Source organism: Sinocyclocheilus anshuiensis, unplaced genomic scaffold (genome assembly GCF_001515605.1).
Source record: "Sinocyclocheilus anshuiensis isolate Anshui unplaced genomic scaffold, SAMN03320099.WGS_v1.1 scaffold478, whole genome shotgun sequence".
Taxonomy (NCBI): domain Eukaryota; kingdom Metazoa; phylum Chordata; class Actinopteri; order Cypriniformes; family Cyprinidae; genus Sinocyclocheilus; species Sinocyclocheilus anshuiensis.
Window position 1 is genome coordinate 189,251 of NW_015542376.1, and position 21,156 is coordinate 210,406.

At 35.8% G+C, this 21,156-nt stretch overlaps 3 protein-coding genes across 4 annotated transcripts in view; 1 reads left to right on the forward strand and 2 right to left on the reverse strand.

The window, feature by feature from the left end:
- Nucleotides 1-4,664: 4,664 nt before the first annotated feature.
- On the reverse strand, nucleotides 4,665-14,777 carry LOC107692276 (ER degradation-enhancing alpha-mannosidase-like protein 3). Of its 2 annotated transcripts, XM_016491236.1 has the most exons (20): nucleotides 14,154-14,777; nucleotides 12,731-12,776; nucleotides 12,411-12,511; nucleotides 12,119-12,158; nucleotides 11,824-11,936; nucleotides 11,448-11,601; nucleotides 10,738-10,872; nucleotides 9,895-10,000; nucleotides 9,651-9,748; nucleotides 9,417-9,542; nucleotides 8,830-8,913; nucleotides 8,613-8,696; nucleotides 8,336-8,460; nucleotides 8,061-8,226; nucleotides 7,628-7,779; nucleotides 7,427-7,547; nucleotides 6,418-6,594; nucleotides 6,159-6,324; nucleotides 5,873-6,064; nucleotides 4,665-5,384 (listed from the first exon to the last, which is right to left on the reverse strand). In XM_016491236.1, the coding sequence occupies exons 1-20, from the start codon at nucleotides 14,297-14,299 to the stop codon at nucleotides 5,185-5,187; spliced, it is 2,532 nt and encodes an 843-aa protein (XP_016346722.1). In that variant the 5' UTR covers nucleotides 14,300-14,777; the 3' UTR covers nucleotides 4,665-5,184. The 2 variants fall into 2 exon arrangements, with proteins under 2 accessions (XP_016346722.1, XP_016346723.1); XM_016491237.1 differs by lacking the exons at nucleotides 11,824-11,936; nucleotides 12,731-12,776; nucleotides 14,154-14,777 and having other exon boundaries at nucleotides 12,411-12,442.
- The window catches only part of niban2a (niban apoptosis regulator 2a), a 36,790-nt gene continuing 28,605 nt past the window's right edge, over nucleotides 12,972-21,156 (reverse strand). Inside the window, exon 15 of the transcript XR_001634634.1 lies at nucleotides 12,972-12,982. The gene's annotated coding sequence lies outside the window, so the exon portion shown is untranslated. The remainder of the gene's footprint in view (nucleotides 12,983-21,156) is intronic.
- On the forward strand, nucleotides 14,944-19,314 carry LOC107692281 (probable low affinity copper uptake protein 2). Its single transcript, XM_016491246.1, has 4 exons — nucleotides 14,944-15,312; nucleotides 16,678-16,744; nucleotides 18,483-18,753; nucleotides 18,924-19,314. The coding sequence occupies exons 1-4, from the start codon at nucleotides 15,307-15,309 to the stop codon at nucleotides 19,087-19,089; spliced, it is 510 nt and encodes a 169-aa protein (XP_016346732.1). The 5' UTR covers nucleotides 14,944-15,306; the 3' UTR covers nucleotides 19,090-19,314.

Below are 21,156 nucleotides of genomic sequence, written 5' to 3' on the forward strand. Positions count from 1 at the left end.
AAAAGTTGTTTTTGGGAAAAAAAAAAAAAAAAAAAAAAGAGTTAATATCCATAATATTGCTTTCTTCAGTAAAAGAAAAAGTCATCTCATCTGAATCAGGAGAGAAATGCAAACAGATCAAACACAGTTTACAAGCAAAGTCCGAGTTCTAAACAAATAGGTAGGTGGATTTTGGCATGAGAGGACAACCAGGGATGGACATTTTACCTGGGGGAGGCGTTATTTTCACTGATCTGTAATAGAGAATTCATTATATAGATCAGTGGTTATTATGGATTATGGACTCCTATTTTCACCAGAAGCAACAGTTTAAAGTTAAAAAGACTAAATGATGGACTTGTTTCTTACAAACACGCAACTTCTCACTTCATAAGATTTTAATTGCTGGACTGGAGTCAAGTGGATTATTATGTGTTTATCAGCTGTTTGGACTCTCATTTTGACGGCACCCATTCACTACAGAAGATCCATTGGTGAGCAAGTGATGTAATGCAAAAGTTCTCCAAAATCTGTTCCGATGAAGAAACAAACTCATCTACATCTTAGGTGGCCTGAAAGTGAGTAAATATTCAGCTATTCACCATTTTTGGGTGAACTATTCCTTTAACAGCCTCTTATCGAGTCTTTTCAGTAAAATGTAAAAATGTTCAATGGCAAAAATGTACAAAAATATAAAATCCTTGTTTTGGAAGACAGACATTGTAAATAATAAACGGTCTCAAAATGACAAAATATAAAACACATGGCAGCTTGCCCAATCGGACATTCATGATAAATACTCTTTGTGAGAAAACAGTTTAACCTTTAAGTTATATTGTTGGCTCTGAAATGTATGTAAGCGTGTTGCTATTGTTCCGCTATAGCATAAATATGATACTGAAATTTTAGTTTGGAAATATAAAGACAGTTTTGAATAAATTTCGGTTTTAAACACAGCCACTGCTAGAAAGAACATATATATATATTTTTTAATCTATTTGGGTTTTGAGTCCTTAAACTTTAGTTAGTGAAATATAACATAAAATATTACATATAATATGCAGCCTGAGGCATTTTAATTTATTTTAGTAATTTACTGACTCTAAATGAACGGAAAAAAATAACATGGAAATTCAGATGTCATGTTTATGAAATTTAGAATTCATGCTTGCTGATAGTGGCACCTAGTGGCCAAAGTTTCCACATGCAAACTGTTAGTTTTTTTCCTCATGCACTGCCTCTTGAGAGCATGAATGAATGAATGAATGTGCAGGCACAAAGACATGTTTCCTGCATTATTTATTATGCATTATATTCCTGCTCCCAATCTGGGGTATCCAGGGCTGTTGCCATCAAATGGCTCAAGGTCCTTGCCTGACTACTGACAGAGATAATAAACAGGTATTGAATGCTTTAAAGATTTTTTTTTTTGATCACCATCATTTTCAGAGATCCATAACCATTGAGACTCAGGTGAAATCAAATGTAACACTAATAGTGAGACTTGCAAGTGTTTTAAGAAGTAGATACCTCAGATCTGAGAGACCTCTTCAAATTGCTTGGGTTCAAGGTGCACAGTCTGGATGGCGGGAATTTATACAGAGGACGAGCCACTGCGAACCAAAGAGAAGACAATAGAGACATGAAAACTTACAAGGTGCATGAATGTATTATGATATCTCAGTGAGGTTAAAACTGAATGTTATAGTGCTGAGACATACAGTATGTAAGGAGATTTGTGCCGCTTGCTTACCTGTGGATGGACCCAGTCCTGGGACAGAAGGCCAGGTAGGATGCACACAGAAGGTCTGAGCTTTTTCTACAGGGCTTTCTATGGTCAGTTTTGGTAGTGTCAACTGCAAAAGCATGATGCCAGAAACAAAGTCAATGCTAGACAAACAGGTATCAAACACTGTAACTTTCACTGATAAACCAATAAAGATTTTTTGCAAGTGTTTCAAGATACCTCTGTTTTGCTTGGACAAGATGTTAGATGTCTGGATGGTCGGAATTTGGCCAAAAAAGGAAGAGCCACTACAAATACATATGGGTTCAAGACAAAAAGGAAGTTAATTGCCTGATTGTTTGCGCCAAGTGCAACTCTAAATTTTAAGGAGGCATACAAAATTGACATATCCATGAATATGCTGTGACATCTAACAGAGTGATGGTAAAATTGAATGTTATAGTGCTAAGATATATGTACAGGTGCATCTCAATAAATTAGAATGTCATGGAAAAGTTCATTTATTTCAGTAATTCAACTCAAATTGTGAAACTCGTGTATTAAATAAACTACTTCAGTTTGTGTGCATTGAATTTAAGTCTTTGGTTCTTTTAATTGTGATGATTTTGGCTCACATTTAACAAAAACCCACCAATTCACTATCTCAACAAATTAGAATACTTCATAAGACCAATAAAAAAAACATTTTTAGTGAATTGTTGGCCTTCTGGAAAGTATGTTCATTTACTGTACATGTACTCAATACTTGGTAGGGGCTCCTTTTGCTTTAATTACTGCCTCAATTCGGCGTGGCATGGAGGTGATCAGTTTGTGTTTCCACGACATTCTAATTTATTGAGATGCACCTGTATTACATATAAGATATGTGGCTCACACTCACCTCTGGGTTGATCCAGACTCAGGAAAGAAGGTCCAGTAGGGGCCTGTGGCCCTCTGTTGACAGTTTTTGGTAGTGTCAACTGCAAAAGCACAATGGAGGATTCACTCAAAACATATTTATTTGTATCAACGATATAAATTTAATCGGCTATTATTTTTCAAGTTCAACTTTTAGCCTAACAGCATTAGAACCGTCTTTAAACAATTAATTATACTCTGACTTAGAGAGGCATGATTTGTTTATTGACATACACTCTAACATTTTCTTACCTTTTCCTTGCGATCTCTTCTCTCCACATCAGGCCTTTTGTAAGCTAAACCAATAAAAAAGTAAAGTTTAAAAAGTAACATTGTCCTTAAAAAAAAAACAGGAAGTAAAAAAAAACTAACTTGGAATTCGGATACTAACTCCGTGGCAAATCATTCCTCTGAAAGTAAAATTTGAAAAAATATTTGATATGGCGTATGAACTGATGTATGCGTGTGAGTCGACAGATGTCGTTGGTACCTAATGGACTCGTTTGCAAGACATGATTTCGATGAGAAAGTTATCAAAAAAACGTATATCATAGATAGATAGATAGATTTTTATATCTTTCTCATCGAACTCAATTTTAAATATCCAGTTTAAAAGTTAATGTTTCGTCAAAAATAAATCAATCAATCAAGAAGAGACACTTACCTGACCTTCCGACTTTTTCTTAAAGTAAAATGTTCTGATGCTGTCTGATTGAGTAAAAGCTGTAGACTGACTCGTTTGTAAGGCTTACAAAGACAAAATCTTAAAAATCAGAATCTTCAGATAAACTACAACCAAGAAACTCTGTGCAAATAACTGAATACGTCACCTCAGTGTAAAACAATTATAATCGAAGACACCAGGGAAAACCCTGAGAAAATAAATTAGTACAATTGATTAAAATCCTGTTTATGCTATTTTGTTATAATTCATGCATGTGTATGTGTTATATATATATATATATATAAATGTAAAAAAATTACATCGCAGCAAAATAGAGACAATTTAGGGTCATAAACTTGATTTTAATGGCAAGTACTAACATTTCATCAGTCAATACAAAACAGCTATCAAAAAGATGCTTTAAAAATCTTGTTCTGTCACAGCAACAGAATATTACTTCACCTTGGCCCTCAAGAAATGCTTCAGCTGACCCTTATAACAAACATCTTCATCTCAAGTTAATGTATAGAAAATATTTTAAGAAATAAATATAATCCCATCTAATCTGAATTATGCCCACACATTGAAGTTAATCAGTCATAAGCCCTTTGTGAAACAAGAGGTACACAGGTCGACATCCTTTTGAAAACAGCCATCAGCGACACAATACAAGGTGTAGATTGTAATTAAGACTTGAAATGGAAAGGTTTGAGGCTGATATAATCATTCGACCGCATGCTATAAAGCGATAGATTGTATTAATCTCTGAGCTACATTATGGCTGTGTGACACTCAATGCAAAAGCTAGTCTAATAACATTGATGCATTTGAAATATTCTCAGATGATATGTCGAAAACGATGAATCTAGTGTAAGCAGCACCTCTAGTGTGATGGTGAAGCTGTACGTGGGACAATGGAGGCTGTCAAAAATTGCTAAATTAATTTAAATATATATGACTAATTGTCATCATCACCCTGACAGCACAAATGATTTTCTCATTGCACAAAAACATATGTAAATATTACTATATAATCTGCCTGTGTCCTGGGCCTTCATGACAGACGCATGTTTTTGGTAGAGGAAAGGGCAACTCTCTCTCAAAAACGTCCCTTGACCAGTCACTACATGAAAGCAGGATGAATGCATTGGCTGCAAATATGCACACACATACACAAATACACAGATTTAGTATTGGCATATGATGAAATGCACAGAGTCTGTGACATAATGATAAAGGCCACCGGCCATGCCTTCCACACACACACATGCAAACATGTTCAAATCATAGATCATTGATTTCCCTGATGTTTCTGTATCGAAAAATGTTAAACTGTGTTTTACTGGTCCATTCTCCCTCATTTAAACACTGTTTTTTGGGGTTTGGTCATGGGAGCCATGTGTTAAGGATGTCCTGAAGACTTCAAGCCACTTACACTTTAAGGATGAATAAAATAAAAAAATGCACAGGACTGACAACCATTGATCCGCAGTGAAAGAAAAAGACAAAGAAAAACATTCAAATAAAGTCTGATCCATATAAAGTGGCGTGTGAAATTCTTGTACACCTCTTTAATACCCAAAACCGATTGCTTTTCAATTGTAGACAATTGAGAAGAATCTATTGCAACAACTACCATGATATCAGAGAGACAGGAGCTTCACGTGTCGTACCATCTCACTCTGTACAGATCAATATAGTATCAACTATGCAAGATAAGACCATCTTAACCAGGGGAGGGCTTGTGATCCCCCTGTGAGGAGCTCAGATGGTACAGTCCAGGCTTAGCTGAAACATTTCCCATAGCACAGCCTGCATTTTCTGATCTGAGATCAGTGACAGGGAGCAAAAGCCCTGCGTTCTGTGAAGGGAACCGTGGCTGCAGCTGATCCCGCAGTCAGGGGCTGCTCTCAGGGTCTTTCTGCGGCGAGCTGCAGGTCTCCTGGTTTTTACCGGTCAACGATGTGGCCTCAGTGTTCATCTCTGTGGCAGTCTCGCTTTGCTCCAGCACCAGGTGGATGGTAGTGCTTTCCATCTCACCCTCAGCAAACTCTTCCTTTGCTAAACGGAATTTAATATTTAACTTCTCAGGTTTTTCTAAAAGGAAAGAAAAAAAAAATATCAAAGAAACTCAAAATTGGAGTCCATCTCAAAAATTGGCTTGCATCTTTAATCTATAAATTGTACAAATGTAAAAGACAAATACTCATGGTATTTAGCAAATGGTTTGTTAAAAAACATATATTATAAATAAAAATTGTTAAAAATATTCATTTAAAAAAAATAAAGATTACCAATAAAACCAGTAATTTTGCTAATTAAATGTCCAAGATATATACTCATTTAGGCAAATTTTTTTGTAAATAATGATCTACAATAAATTCAACTAAATTAATAAATAAATATATTTACTAGAATTTAGAAATAATAATTAAAAAAATCTTCAAAAGCAATAAAATCTTACTTAAAAAGCAATAAAAATAAGCAATAAAATAAATAAATGACTGTCTGCACTATTTGCTGAAGTCAACAAACTAAGAGTACAGAAGTAATCTATATTCAGTAGTTTTGGTCAAGTCAAATACCTTTTCCTATTTGTTTCTCTTTGGGCAGCAGAAGGACATCCACATTGTGATGTTCTTGCAGAGCGGCAGTGAGTGTAGCTCCCTCTTTACTGAAGAGGAACACCAGGGGAACTGTGATGTCATCTGTAGGTTCTCCATCTCCAACCATCTGGAACAGTGGAGTCTCAGCACTGCTGCTGCCCTCTCTGTGATCTATGAGAACATTCAAAAAAGAAGAGTCCAGACTCTAAGACAGTGCGGAGAAATCATGTGCCTAGTCTGCAAGTAATGTTACACTAGATCTCACCAATGAAGATGACTCCGGTGGCTCCTGCTTCCTGTAGGCGCCGAGCTTTGGCAGCAAACATGCAGTCTCCCCTCAACGCCAGGGCTATGTGTCCCTGCAGCTCTACTGCGTTTTCAATTGGGCCACATGCCGTATAGGGAACACTCTTCACAATACTGCCTTTCACCTTAGAGAAAGACACAGAAGAGACAATAATTAATTGTGGTAAATGTATGGCATACCTGCAGTTAGCTCAAGAAGTTTTCATACAGTTGCTCACCCCATGCTCTTGTTTGGTAAGATCCTTTCCAAACTTTGCTGGACCAGCCGTAAGGGCTGTTCGACCCAAAAACGGAGGGGAAATGAGCTGTACAATTAGTGCCACTACTTCCTCATGCTCAGGTGTTTGGCTCACCTCAGCAACTAGCTTTAACTTGTACACACCCTTCTGAGAGTCCTATGGAAAAAGAGACAGATAGATGAATGAACTGACATATGAAAGAAGAGATAAATCACAGATATTCAACAGGTGGTCCCAGTGTTGTTATTTTTAACTAAAACTTAAAACTATTTTTTTTAAATGAATAACAGCTGAAGTAAAAATAAAAACTAAACATTAGATGAAAAACAAAAATTAGAATCTTAAAAAGTTTGTTGAAACATTAAAATTACTAAAACAAAAATAATTTTAAGCTAATTAGAAATATATAAAAAAGCAAAGCAATGCAGGTTCTAGTTGAATTAATACAATTATAACACCACATCCAAAAGAAATTAAAAGGTAAATATAAATATGAAAAAGCAAATAGCAAACTTACTAGAACAAACTAAAATGAAAAGGTTACACTGGTTTCCTATTATGTTGTAATTATACAATTAAGTATTGTGTAAATTAATAACATGCACCTGTATGGTTAGGGTTGGGATTAGGGTTTGGTTAAGGGTTAGTTACATGTAATTATACATTAAAATACCATTATTACTATAATAATAATAATAATAATAGGTGCATGCAATGTCAGGGTTTCTGCAGGATTTTTAAGCTCAAATGTAAGACTTTTTAAGACCTTTTTTAAGACCTGCACAAATAAAATTAATACCATATTAGCGGGGTAGGGCAATGTCTTTAGTAACATATTAGTAACAAGGACACTGTAAAATAAAGTGTTAATCTGGAAATATAAAAATAAAAGCTAATTTAAAATATTGGTAAGTACAACAACAGTATATAAATAATAGTAAAATAACACTGGTTGGTCCAATGAAAGGAATCGTTCTCGCCGAATCACCTGAGACGCGAAGCCTTGGCTGGCGGAGACCAGCTCAGTAAGGGGCGTCAGAGAGATGCCCATGCTTTTCAGAAACTCAATTGGCTCCAGGCCTGTGTCATGAAGAGGCAGTTCAATCCCCCTGTGTTGGAAAAACAAAGGAGCTAGGCCTTTTTCTATTATACATGCTGCTCTTTGATAAAACTGTAACATGTGACCCACCTGACAGGTGAGGAATGCTGGGTTCTCCCCAAACCAGTGAGGTATTTATAGCTGTCCCTGATAGTCTTGGCAAAGGTGGGGTTGTTAGGGAACAGGGTTTGAGCACTAGGGCACGAGTATGAAAATAAATCGTCTTTATGAGCTTGAGGTTCCTGAAAGATATACAATGACGATGTGGCTTTTGAAATGGTTTTATTGCCAAATGTTTTATGTAATATTCCAATTTTGGATAGAAACATTGTTATTGTAGAGAATTACAGACAAAAAATAAAGCCAAAAGTTGTAGAGATGATCACATTGTGGGGATTTAAATCTTTAAAACCAAAGTCTGAGAAACATTCAGTCATAGAAAGAGTTCTTGTGGATCCAAAAGGTCCCATACTAGACATAACATAATTTTAAAGTCCCGATTGAGAATAAGGTGAGCTCTTACCGTGTTGTTGGTATGACAGGAGGCTTGGGTCGTAGACAGAGATACTGGGAGCAAATGAGCCTCAGTAGTGAAAATATAATCATCAATGTCTATAGGCAACTGGGTCTTCTCTGAGAAGAGCAGGTAGAGGTACTTAAACATCTCAGCCAGGAAGAAGGAATCCATCCTTAAAATGAACAAACATAAAAATTATTTTTACTACTGCTGCCTTTCAAAATTAATCTAGATATACAATGATACAAACAATATGGAAGAATTACTAAAAGGACTCTCACCTGTCCTCATGCGTTCCTGTCCTCACATCCTGTACGGCGGCGAAGCCACAGGGCACCCGAGCATGAGTGTTCAGCTTCTCCACTATAGACTGGCCTACTTTCAAGTAGTAAGGATCACCTGTGGCCTAGAAATGAGGCGGAAAATGTTATTTAAAAACAATGAAGACAGACAAAATAACTAGTTTGACAAGTCAACTGTGACCTTAAGCATTGTTTACACTGTGCTGCTGGTTGCTAGTAGGCGTTCATATTCTGCTGTATCAGGTGGTATACCTACTTTGTAAAGGAAATATGTGCTTTCGGCAAACTCTGGTCTCAACGGGTGCTGGCCCCAATGAACTCTGAACTCGGTGGTAAAGGCCTGTTAGATAACATCATTTGTAGTCAAAGACATATGAGGATTAGTATTGAAAATACTGTAATATTAGGCAGTGATCTCTGTAGATTGAGGATGTTTAGGTTTAATGTGACAAATGTAGTCATCCATTAATTACCTCAGGGAGGAAATTGTGCTGTTTAGTCACTTGGTACAGCATCTCATGCGTCTCAATAGCAGGTTTCAAGTCTCCTCTCAGCACCTGAAAGATATTTTGGTATATTTAATTAATTATTTTGAACTTCAAATTGAACATTTCACTTTAAAAACAGCTACTTGTGCCTTTTTCTTTAAAGTGAGTTAAATCTAAACTTGAATCCAAATTTAAATTTGTCCTGCCAGCCAATGGCTTCATACTACAAAACGAAACAAATCAACACAACACAACATTTGAGGTAAAAGTTGTTAAAGGACATTTGACAATCAATGAGCTTCTTTTTTTTAGTGTTTGTATTTTTGAATACATCACAGAAGAACCAAAAAGGTAACTACTTTTCTTGTTGTACCATTCATATACCATCAATATACCATTCAGTTTCAACAATGCTGTAATTTTTAAAAACTTAGTAGCCAACTGGCCAATAAAGTCAATTCTTACTCAATAAACATTAATTTTGGACCCTGACTTCAACTTAAACTGATCTAAATTCAAAACTATCTCTATCTTTTGTGGCAACATGGAATAGAGGGGATGAAGAGGTAAACCTGTAGCCCAGGGAAGAAGGCGAGCAAGGAATCCATCCAGCTTCGCACATTTACGGTGGGGTTGTGCATGTGCACGTTGAGCAGCAGAGGAGGTTGGCTGATGTACTTCATAATGGCACTATAGTGCTGTTACAATAGACAAAGACAATGTCACACGTGCAGATAATAGATGTAAAACAAGCTCTGTTTGAGTAATAGAGGCTAGATTATTTATGGAGAATAAAGAGCCCTTACTGTGTTGAATCTGTCAAGGTACACCTTGTCTCCAAGAAGAATATAAGCTTTCATCAAGTATTCATAATAAGAGTCAATTCCAGCGCCAACACCACTATCTGTAATGAGAAACAGAAGGTACTGATGTGAATATCGTCTCTGTAAGAGGCAAAGTGGGATTAGATGTGGTAAAATAGCTGTGTGGGACATTTTTTACTGTGTAAATGAAATTACAACAACTAGAAGCGACAGTGCAAAGCCTCACCTCTGCGAACCCAGTCTCCATTGTGGATGTTGATCACAGTGCCGACAAGGTCACTTCCTCTTTGTCTCTTCTCCCAGAGGACATCCATAGCTTTCCTAGCGTGTTCCTACATAGGATGCAGGTTGAACAACTTAGCACACGCTTCTCACTGTCTGAGTCTTAAAGGGGTCATATGATGCGATTTCAAGTTTTACTTTCTCTTTGGAGTGTTACAAGTCGTTCGTGAATAGATAAGATCCCTAAAGTTGCAAAGACTAAAGTCTCAAACCCAAAAAGATATTCTTTATAAAAGTTAAGACTCGTCCACGCCCTCCTAAAACGCCTCGTTCAAACACGCCCCCACATGTCTACGTCACGATGTGGGAAGATTTGCATAACGCTGCCCAAATGTTCACGCAAAGAAAGAAGGCGTAACTTTATTGTTGCTGCCACCGCCGCCGCCATGTTGTGAAGACGCTGTGTTTCATTGCGAAAGCGAAAATACTTTGTTTGGCCTTCCAAAAGAGGACACGACTAGAAATCAGTGGTTAAGTTGTTTTTACAACACTGTTCCAGAACACTTCAACCCAAATATTCGGATGTGTGCAGCACATTTTATGGAGGACTGTTTCGCACACCTCGCTTTTCAGACCGATGAGCTTTGTAAAAATCTACGCGTTTCAGAAAGGCGGGGGCATAGAGGAGAAACAATAATGTACAGTATGTGGAAAATAATGTGTTTTTTTAACCTTAAACCGCATAAACACATTTCATTACACCAAATACACAAAATAATGTTCTTTTTAGCAACATCATATGACCCCTTTAATCTGTTATTAGTAAGAAAACATGCTGGACGTTTACCTCAAATATTGGGTCCCCAGACAGTCGGCTGAGAGCTGCAAACTCCAGAATCATGGTGCCTGCGCAAGCAGTGCAAGTGTCCGACTCCGTTCCTGTACGAGAAAGGGGGCTGACGACTCCATAGCGTAAATTTACCTGAAGAGGAAAATGAAAATGCTTTAAATATGAATAAAAACATTTACAAGAAATTTTTGTCGTTTTAATTAGCATAAAAAAAGCTATTAGTGTCAGATATTTTGATTGTTATGTAAGCTGCGATATGCGTGAGATGCATTTCGCCTCCAAATTCAAGGATACTTTGCCAATTTTCAACCAGCTTTGTATTGATACAATGTCAGTAGTATATATATAAATGAACATTGTGTACTCTTGCCTGCTACAGATATTTATTTATCAGCAAAACTCTGCCAGTGGACTTTTGGCAACTCCAGGGCTTTTGTTAAAACTACAAATCATACTTCTGCATTTTTCTATTTCCAGTAATGGACAGGTGGACTGAGAGACATACAGCGCCAAAATCAAAAGTGCATTATGTGTGTTGAAGTTTTTGGCAAAATGAAAGGACACAGCCCCTTTTCTCGAGTCATGTAGCACCGATTTCAAAATATCCAAGTTTTATTAAAAGCCTATCTTGCCAGAGGTGAATTGCCACTTTGTGAACAGAATAGAAGGAGAGTTTGAAATATTCTAATCAATAGTGTTGGAGTTACCCGAGGATAAGGAAGGCCACTGGTGGTGTTAAAGGCAGGCAGGAGGCGGTAGCCCAGTTCTTTAGCCATGTGTAGCAGTTCATCTCTGTACCACTGCATCCTCTCTCCACGCTGCTTTAGAACATCTGCCATGACATGTGCACCCAACAAGCCACTGGGAAGAACAGGGAGAAGTTTAATCAACAATGCATTTCATGGAGGAAGTCAATAAGAACAATGAACTTGGAGAAGAAAGCCTGAAAACCTAATTATGCCCAAAACCTGAAAACCTGCTTTAAAATCAGCTGTATTCCTGATCAGTTATTTTAAAATTTACCGTTTTTTTTTTTAAATAAGATAAACACATCCAAAGCTAGAGAAACATCATGATCCATACCCCAGCACACGGATATTGGTCTCAAAGACAGAGACGACTATGTCATTATCAAATCTGACGTCTTGCACTGTCTTCTTCACAGCCTCCTCAAATTCATCCAGTTTGTTTAACAACTGCTCAAAACACACAAAACAACAGTTTAGATGCATCTACTATTATGTCCTTTGTATTGATCTGAATAAGCTTGCTTAACACGTCTGGCTGCTTAAACATTGTTAGTGTTTTTGATCAAGTTTATACTTTTATATTTTATTTTATTAAAATATCAAGGTTTTATTTCAAAGATTTAACTCACCACAAGAGTATCTAAAGTGTCTATTAATGTTAAAGAGAACCTGTAACGAGAGAAAGAGAGGTTGCCTTTAATATCCCAAAGAATCAATCAACAGAAATCTTTATTGAAAAGCTGATCCAAGACTTTTCAGATCAATGTTTATATCAATCTTTGAAACTAAATATAGCAAACTGACTAGTCATATTTCCAGAATCTAACTAACATGTCATTACAAGGGTCATGTGCAGCAAAGGTTTTAATAAAAAATTGTAAATGTATCACTTCATACTGAATCATTATGAGCTTGACTCACTTTCCCAAAGAGTCATCAATGTCCCCTCGATTGGGTTCCAGCCCTCTCACCCTTCCTCTACAGCTGAGGGGCATCAACTCATCTGCTGGGTAGGCATAGTCCTGAAAGAGGATAGGAGAAGAAAAGATGCCTCTCAAATGATAACAGATTAATAACAGACACATTCATTCTCACAATTCCACAAAGTGCAATTACTACGGTACAACAGTTACTTTGAATGTTAGCTATTTAGGTCCAATAAATGCAAATGATTCAGAAACACTATGTTTTGATTAGTGAACTAATTCAAAACTATTTCTGAAACATAGGTATTTACTCACCATGTAACTGTTATAGGCATGATCAAACATCTCTAGAATTTGGTCCCTACAAAAAAAATAAAAATAAATAAATAAAAAGGAGTGTGCAGCAGTTACTGTTTCATATCGCACGGGGAAAAAGTCATGGAAATATCCATGTACACTCAATTCAACTCTGTTAGTAACTGTTGCAGAAGTCACAACTTCAACAAGTCACCAACAATAAAATGCCTTTTATTAAACACCTTCCAGAAAAAAAAAATCATACATTATCTCGCTACTGTTATGTGTGATGTGTTTATGGATGTATGTGCATATATAGTTCAAAAGTTTGGACTAAAAATGTTTACAATTTAAAAAATTTCAAAATTTTTCCCCACAATTTGACATTTATGTTACATCAATTTCAAATAAATGCTGTTCTTTGGAACTTTCTAATTATAAAAGAATTCTGAAAAACAAAATGTATCACAAAAATATTAAGCAGCACAATTATCAACATTGATAATAAGAAGGAAAAAATAAATAATGTTAAGAAATGTTTCTTGAGCAGCAAATCAGCATATTAGAATGATTTCTGATGGATCATGTGACGCTGAAGATTGGAGTAATGATGCTGAAAATTCAGCTTTGACATCACAGTAATAAATTACATTTAAAATACATTGAAACAGAAAACAGTCACTTGATGTTGTAATATTTTACAATATCGATGTTTCACTGTATTTTTGACCAAATAAATGCAGCCTTAAAGAAACTCGTTTCAAAAACATAAAAAAAAAGAAAAAGAAAAAAGATCCTATAGACCCCAAACTACATAAATGTAGATATATGTATATGGTGAACCCAAAGACCAAATGTCTGCTACTGTATGTCCACACCCTGATGCTATGAAAAGGTATTACATCTTGGTTAAAGACGGACCACACCTCAGTGGTTTAAAACAGGAATTAGCATGACAGCAAACTGAATCATTAGACTGAATCAGTTAAATTGAGTAATCCTTTCCATCAACATCTTTGCGTTCTGAAGCAATCTTCTCCCAGAACAAACAGTACAAGACACAACCACTGAAACAATGAGGTCATGTATAGAATTACAATTATCTGTGTACTAATAAAATCAGTGTCAGACAAAACCAAAATAACATGGAATTAAAGTGCATGGTTAATGTTTACCATTACATACAGCATTACAGCCTGTCATCATTCTCTAGGCATCTGTAAGTCACAGTTTGAGTATAAGGCAACAGAAATGTTTGTCTAGTGGTCTGGAATCAAAGTCACCAAACTTAATATGCAATCTTAAATGTACACAATAGTAAACGTCTTGTTTGACAACACCAGTTAACATAATCATACGAGCTACCATCAATCATCAAAATAACCATGTAAAATCACAAGTCATTCAAGAACATGGAAGTGTCCATTGCAGTTAAGCTCACCTGATTTTGGACTTTTCCTCTGCAGTCATTGCCTGTCCATCTTGACCAGTGACTCCAATCAAAAGGCAAGAAAAGATCACAGCTGCCAGAGCCATGACAAACCCACCACATCTATGCTTTTCTCTCATGATCCAGTTTCCCCCCATTTAAAGAGGTATGTTTTTCGACAACCTGTTCTTTTAGCCCCCTTAAAATATAACTAACCCTTTATGTAACGTTGCAGTAACAACAGGCCTGTCAATGTTTAATCACTTCTTATCTTGTCCTATGCAGTTCGTTGACATTAGTTGATTTAATTTTCCTACCTTAATATTTGTATTTAACAATCTCCAGAAAAACTGAAAACAAGTGAATATGTACTTGGGATAAAAGCGCCAGACAATTTCTTTATTTACAACACTGCCTGTAACGACGGCTAACTAGCAAACTTGCCCACGAATGTATTTCCCAGCACTACTTTTGATGTCGTTAGTCCCTCTTGAAATTTCTGGACATATATCCTGTCGAACTGACTGCGTCCAGCTCTTGATAATCTCCATCCCATCTAGATTTAGCCCCTCATTTCTCGGACGGAGTTTGTTTTAGCCGACTGATCAGCCTCATCCGGGCGCGAGCTGATGATATCATCACCAAGAGCCGTCGGGCACAGCACTCATTAAAGCCGTATTTATTTATTGCTTTATTCATTTAGTATTGTTGTATTATACCAAAATTGTATTAAAAAAAAAAAAAGTTGTAAAAAAAAAAAAAAAAAAAAATTGGATTATTTACCTTGTATGTATTTTTTTTATTTTTATCTTTAATGCAAATATGCAAACCCTTTGTATTTGTGAACTCCGTCTTTTTGCCCGTTAAATTGCATTTATAAAGTAATTCAGATTGGTATGTAGTTCTAATCGAGTTTTTGTTCATTTCCGCATCGCAGCGAGAGGACTTCAACTCCCAGAATCCTTTTCAGTGCATATAAATAAAGCTTTTTTGTCTGGGCTGAGCGCTTCTCAGCTGTTGTGCCGTAAGGGTACATTAAAATGTGGCGACTTTGGCTGCTGAGGTGCAGGTGGTAATGAAAGTTGTATTGTTTTGCCGTAAGGGTCGTGTTGTCTGTGTTAAATTTCCCCGAACTCATCTTTAGAGGACTGCACGCGGCTTCAGCATGAATGTAAGTTGGTCTCTGTCTACATGTACGCAAGTTCATTGATTTCACGCATGTAAATTATAGTTAGTTTAGCAGTGCACCTCAAAATAACGCATGGACTTGTAGTAGACTAGTTAATAGCCTTTTTAGTTTCATTGTTGTATTTTAATGCTGTCATTTACATATAAATAAATAAATAAATAAATGCATCTGTAATCCAAGACCGTGTTGGTGGGTAAAAAAAAGATAAAATTGTTGCTGTTTCTTAGTACATGGACATGCATATTTCATTGTAATACGCCAAGGGCGTGTTATATTAATAGTTACTTAAAAGGATAGTCTTTCAAAACATGGAAATTACATTTATCCTCATGTTGGTCCAAACCTCTATATTTGAGACTAACAGCCTTATTGAGCATTTATTTTTATTCCATTAAATACAAGGGAAGGTGACTGGTTGTTATTCTATCACATCTCCTTTTGTGTTGCATGGATAAAAGTAGTACATTTTGCAAAATTGTCAAAATGATTATTTTGACCTATTTTTCCACTGAAGTTGACCAGGCCACAGCATTTCACAGAGCAAATAAAAGATGTATTCATGCGAGAGCTTGCATAGCTGCTTCGAGATAACACTGGGAAGTTCTTGATAGGGTACAAATGTATCAAAAGCCACTTATCTCCATTTGGCCAATGCAAAACTATCTCCAGAACAGAAGATATGCTGCACAGGACAAAAATGTGTAGAGGAATTCTCCAGTGCTTGGAATGGATTGGATGGAATTCCTAAATTTTGCTTCTGAAGACAGGACAGCAGATTTACTCATGATTATAGCAAGTCGTGGAATGTTGTTGATCTGGAGCATAACCTTGTATACTTTTCTTCGATCTGTAGTTCCTGCAGCACACTTGTTAGTACAAGTTTTAATGTGTCAGTCTTTCAAGGTGCTGTTTCCCGTAATGTGACTGTCACGAGTAAATGGCAAGGCTTCCTCTACCACCCTTTTATGACGTTTTTTACATTAACACCTGCAGAAGTACTTACCATAAAGTCAGTTATCATTCCATTCTGATTCCTATCTAGCTTTGAGATATTGTGTCTTCTGCCAGCAGTTGACATACTAGGGTTATTTAAGCAAGTCAAGCAAAAAGCAAAGCTTGATGGCATTGAATTCTTGCAATGTGGATAATCGTAGTTAAATCAGACGTCCAGGATTGAACATCATAGACTGGTAGGATTGTATTACCGGTTTTGACAAGGTAATGTTAGTGTCATTAACTTCTGTTTATAAACTCTTCCCATGGGATGGGTTAACAGTCAACCCTCAATGAAAACATGTCACTAATTACAAGCCTGCTTATTATGTTCTTGTGTTCTGTCTTTTGCAGATGCACTTTGAAGGATCCAGCAAAGTCACGCTGTTGTTTGATTTCTGGGATGTGCGTGGGCCTGCAGGTACATGGGTTTTTACAAACAAGATTGAACATAATCATACAATATGCATACAAATGCAGAATGACAGTTTATGTCCCACCAGACCATCTTGCTTTCTTTGATGCAAAAGTTGCTTTCTTTTACATGTTACTTCACATTAAACGGAGAGTTCTCGCACAAATTACAATTATCATTTACTCCAGTGTTATCTTAGTATTATTTATAGTATTTTTTATTTGAATTTTATTTAAAGTTTTAGTCATTTTGTTTATTATTTTTTTTCTATTTAGCTGTATTTTTTAGTTTGTTATTTTATTACTTTAACTTATTCAGGTTAATCTCATGTTGTTCCAAACCAGAATTAAACTCAAATGAAAACCATTAAAAAAAGTTACTTGAAATAAATGTTAATTGAAACAAAATTAAATATAAAAAAATAGTGGCAAAGGCAACATTACTCAATTTTATTTAGTAAAACTAAAGAAATTAAAGTTGATAAAAAAGCTATATATACACACACAAAAAAACTAAGTACAAAAACACTAACTAAAATGAAAATGGACAATATAAAAATAAAAACAAATTCAAAATATTACTAAATTATAATGGCATCACAAATGATACAAAAACAACCCTGTTCCAAACTATGACTTTATTTCTTCTGCGTAACATAAAAAACAGAATTGATGGGTGCACTTTTTACTTGCTTTTGCTTTTCAAGTTGCAAATGGATGCAAAAGCACAATAAAAGAAGTTTACACAAGCTTTATTTTATGCTTTGACAGTACGGTTCTAAATCTCAAAACTAATCCGCATGGATGTGTGCACTTTACTCACAGCACTTGACTTCATGCATACTGCCAAATCACAATACAACACCACTCTTGCTCTTTTGATATTGTTTAAACATCAGATTCACAATCTAAACACTGAATTGTATTTTCGAGATGAACCTTGACTGGTGGTGTGGCACAGTGGATAATGATCTGGGGTAGAAGACAAAAAATTGCAGATTCAGAGCTTGCAAGGTGTTACGGCTTTATGAGCTTGAAATATACCAGATATTTGTTGTAGAAATGCCGCACCTTTATAGACAAAATATTGTATAGTGTAAATGTTCTGTAGTTGTGTGTGTATTGTCATACTGTGGGAATCCCATAAACAACAGGTTCCTGATTTGGTTTGTTCCGTTGGTTTCCGTTCATTGAGGGGAGTCAAAAAGATAATGATATTATATGTATATTGGGGTTAGTAAGATTTTTAAAATGTTTCTGAAAGTCTCTTATGCTCACTAAGGCTGCATTTGTTTGATTAAAAAAATAAAATAGTAATATTGTGAAATATTATTACAATTGAAAATTATTGTAATATTTTTTTTGTGTAAACAGTGAAACCGACAAATTTTGTAACATTATAAATGTTTTTACTGTTACTTTTGTGTCAAACTTTTGTAATGAGTCTTTGCTTAATATAAGTATCAATTTAAATTTGTAAACATTAATTTAATGCTATATATACTTTTATTTTCATTTAAATTTAAAAAATGTTATCAGAACGTTATTTACTGAACATTATTTACTATCTTTAACCACTAATTTGAGCTATATAAACCTGAATGGTTTACATTTAAACATTTTATATTAACATTTTGATCCTCGGACCCTAGAGAAAACCCCAGAGTTAAAAAGCATTTTACTTTCATTTTAAAAGTTGGATTAGCAATTTAAAGTGTGAAAAGCCTATATGTCTCTGTCTACAGGAATGGTGCTGTCGGTCTTTGTAGTTCTTCTGCTCACCGTGATCTACGAGCTTCTGAAAGTGTGGAAGATCACTATTGGAAAACAGAAGCAATCCTTCATTACACATCCATCCGCTCCGGTGTCATTCTCACCGGAACCATCCTGTTTCGCCCCCGTCATGAAGCGTCAAGAGGGAAGCTCTGCTCTGACCAACAGCCCCTCTGAGATCTCATTAGCTGCCACCGAGAATATGGCCGCTACTGCAGACACCACCACCGCTGCTAAGAAGTGGTAATGCTCACAAGACACTAACAACACACGACCGTTATGATCTCAATCGTATCAAAATTGGCCAGGTGGACAGATAAACAATGAGTTGATGATTATTTATACCTCTAGCATTGTAGCTTAATGAATCTCTGCCCCCAACAAATGTTAATTTTGTCTCTTTCCATCTTCAGCTGGCTTCTACACTGCCTCCAGACCGCCATTCACATTCTGCAGGTGACGCTAGGCTACATGCTCATGCTCTGCGTCATGTCCTACAACGTGTGGATCTTCCTGGGGGTCATCATGGGGTCCGTCTTGGGATACTTTCTGGCTTTTCCTCTACTGAATCACATTTGAGAAGAGATGAGAGAACAAAAACATGAGGCGGCATCTCGAAATGTTCAACCGAGTTGACTGTGGACTCAAAATCAAAAATGTTTCCTGTTGCTCTTGATATAATGATGCCAGGTTTGTGTGGCCATGATCAATAAGACATGCAAGAGATGTTGTGATATATAGACTGAACGGGGATGATTCTCATTTTTAACGTTTCAGGTTGTATTTTAAAGATCATGCATGAAATCTTATTTAAAGGGGTCATAGGATGCTACATGCACTTTTACAAGTTGTTTGAACTGAAATGTGTGTAGGCAGTATGGTTAAAAACATTTTTTTTTTTACACTACCATTGAGAAATTTTCATTGAGACCCTAAAGAATCATATCAACTTGTGAAAAATGGGCATCCTATGACCCCTTTAATGGAAGTTTGGCGATAACCAATTGTAAATTTGGTTAGTGTTTTAGAGGTTCGATTGTAAACCTCATTGGGAACACAATATCTAACGTGAAGAATGGTGTTTAACGCATGCGATTTTACGTTTGAGGTTGTATGACGTGACCTCATTCAAACAGCACTGTACTAAACGGAGATGTGCCTCATTGACAAGTTTTATATTTTCTACAACTACTGATGTAATAAGCTAATATTCTGTTACACAAATGAATGTTTAAATTCTGTTCTCTGAGATTTGCTTTAATGTTGCTGGTGGTTTTCTGTTATTTTGGGAAAGCAGTAGTTTTAAACCTTGCGATGGGGTCGTTGTAAACTTCCTACATGAGTCAAGATCAGGCGTTCTTGGGTAATGCTGGAAATTACTGCTGAATTGCAGAACAAACAATGATTTGAACTAAACTATTGGCGGGAAAGAGAAATGCAAATCATGTGGCCTTAGTTAATGTTCACCAGCAATACAGACACATGGAAACGGATTGACTAACTGAGAACAGAAATAGGAGATCTACAATCCTCACACAATCATTTAAATGCACTATTGGTAATTGTTTTTAAGTGAAATTAGTTTCATTGCAGAATGTATTAAAGGTTTTGAGTCTACACCTTTGTCAATGGTCTTTGCACTTTAATAAGATAAATACCACATAAATCTGGAGTTTACATTTTAGCCAAAGGCCTTAAAACACTAATATATTTTTTAAGAATATAATTTCATATATTATAAAATATTTGCAGAATAGAGTGAAGATAATTTTTCATTTGTTAAAAATGTAGACATTTGTAATAATGGTCAGAGGACAAAAGCATTTAGTATGAAAAGGACTGTAGCATGTAGACCATAAAAGGGTTATAATTATAGAAGCTTCACATTTATACTACTGTTCAAAAGTTTAGGCTTGGTAATATTTAAAAAAATGTTTTTGGCTATTAAGGCAGCACTATGTAACTTTGGGCGCTCTAGCGGTTAATAAACAGAACTGCACACATCCCGCGGAAGAACATTCCAACCGGAGCTACTTCTCTAAGTGTATGTCTATGCCGATTCACGCAGGTATGTGTTACTCCGCAGCGGTGACGACCCGGCCAGGCTACAATAGTCCAAATAGAAGTACTTATAGGTGTACCGTAGTGATTCGGAATAAGACAAAAACGCGGTTTGGAAGATGAATTCATGATGTACTCGCTCATTATATACATTTTGCAAATTTTGAAAGAAAAAGTTACATAGTGCTGCTTTAAGCTCACCAAGGCTACATTTAATTGATCAAAAATATTAAATTTGTAACAAAATTTACTTTAAATTTTAATTTACTTTATTCCTGTGATGGCAAAGCTGAATTTTCAGCATCATCACTCCAGTCTTCAGTGTCACAAGATCCTTCAGAAATCATTCTAATATGCTGATTTGATGAAAGAAAAAGTTGAAAAAAAGTTCTCAATATTTTTGTGGAAGCCATGATACATTTTTCCATAATTATTTGAGTTGAATGTTCAAAAGAACAATGTAAGTCTTAAATGTAACTTTATCAAATTAATGTATAAGTTCTTAAAAAAAATAAAAAAACTGACTCCAAACTTTTTAATGCTAGTGTACATTATATGGTAACATGTCGAATTTGCACAACATAC

Coding starts and splice junctions, on each gene's coding strand:
- LOC107692276 (XM_016491236.1), bottom strand. CDS start 14,299: ATGGGGGGAAACTGGATCATGAGAGAAAAGCATAGATGTGGTGGGTTT. Junction 10,873..11,447: donor GTGGCCTTCCTTATCCTCGG/GTAACTCCAACA, acceptor TTTCCTCTTCAG/GTAAATTTACGCTATGGAGT. Junction 6,595..7,426: donor GCCAAGGCTTCGCGTCTCAG/GTGATTCGGCGA, acceptor CTTTTTCCATAG/GACTCTCAGAAGGGTGTGTA.
- LOC107692281 (XM_016491246.1), top strand. Junction 16,745..18,482: donor GGATGTGCGTGGGCCTGCAG/GTACATGGGTTT, acceptor CTCTGTCTACAG/GAATGGTGCTGTCGGTCTTT. Junction 18,754..18,923: donor ACCACCGCTGCTAAGAAGTG/GTAATGCTCACA, acceptor TTCCATCTTCAG/CTGGCTTCTACACTGCCTCC.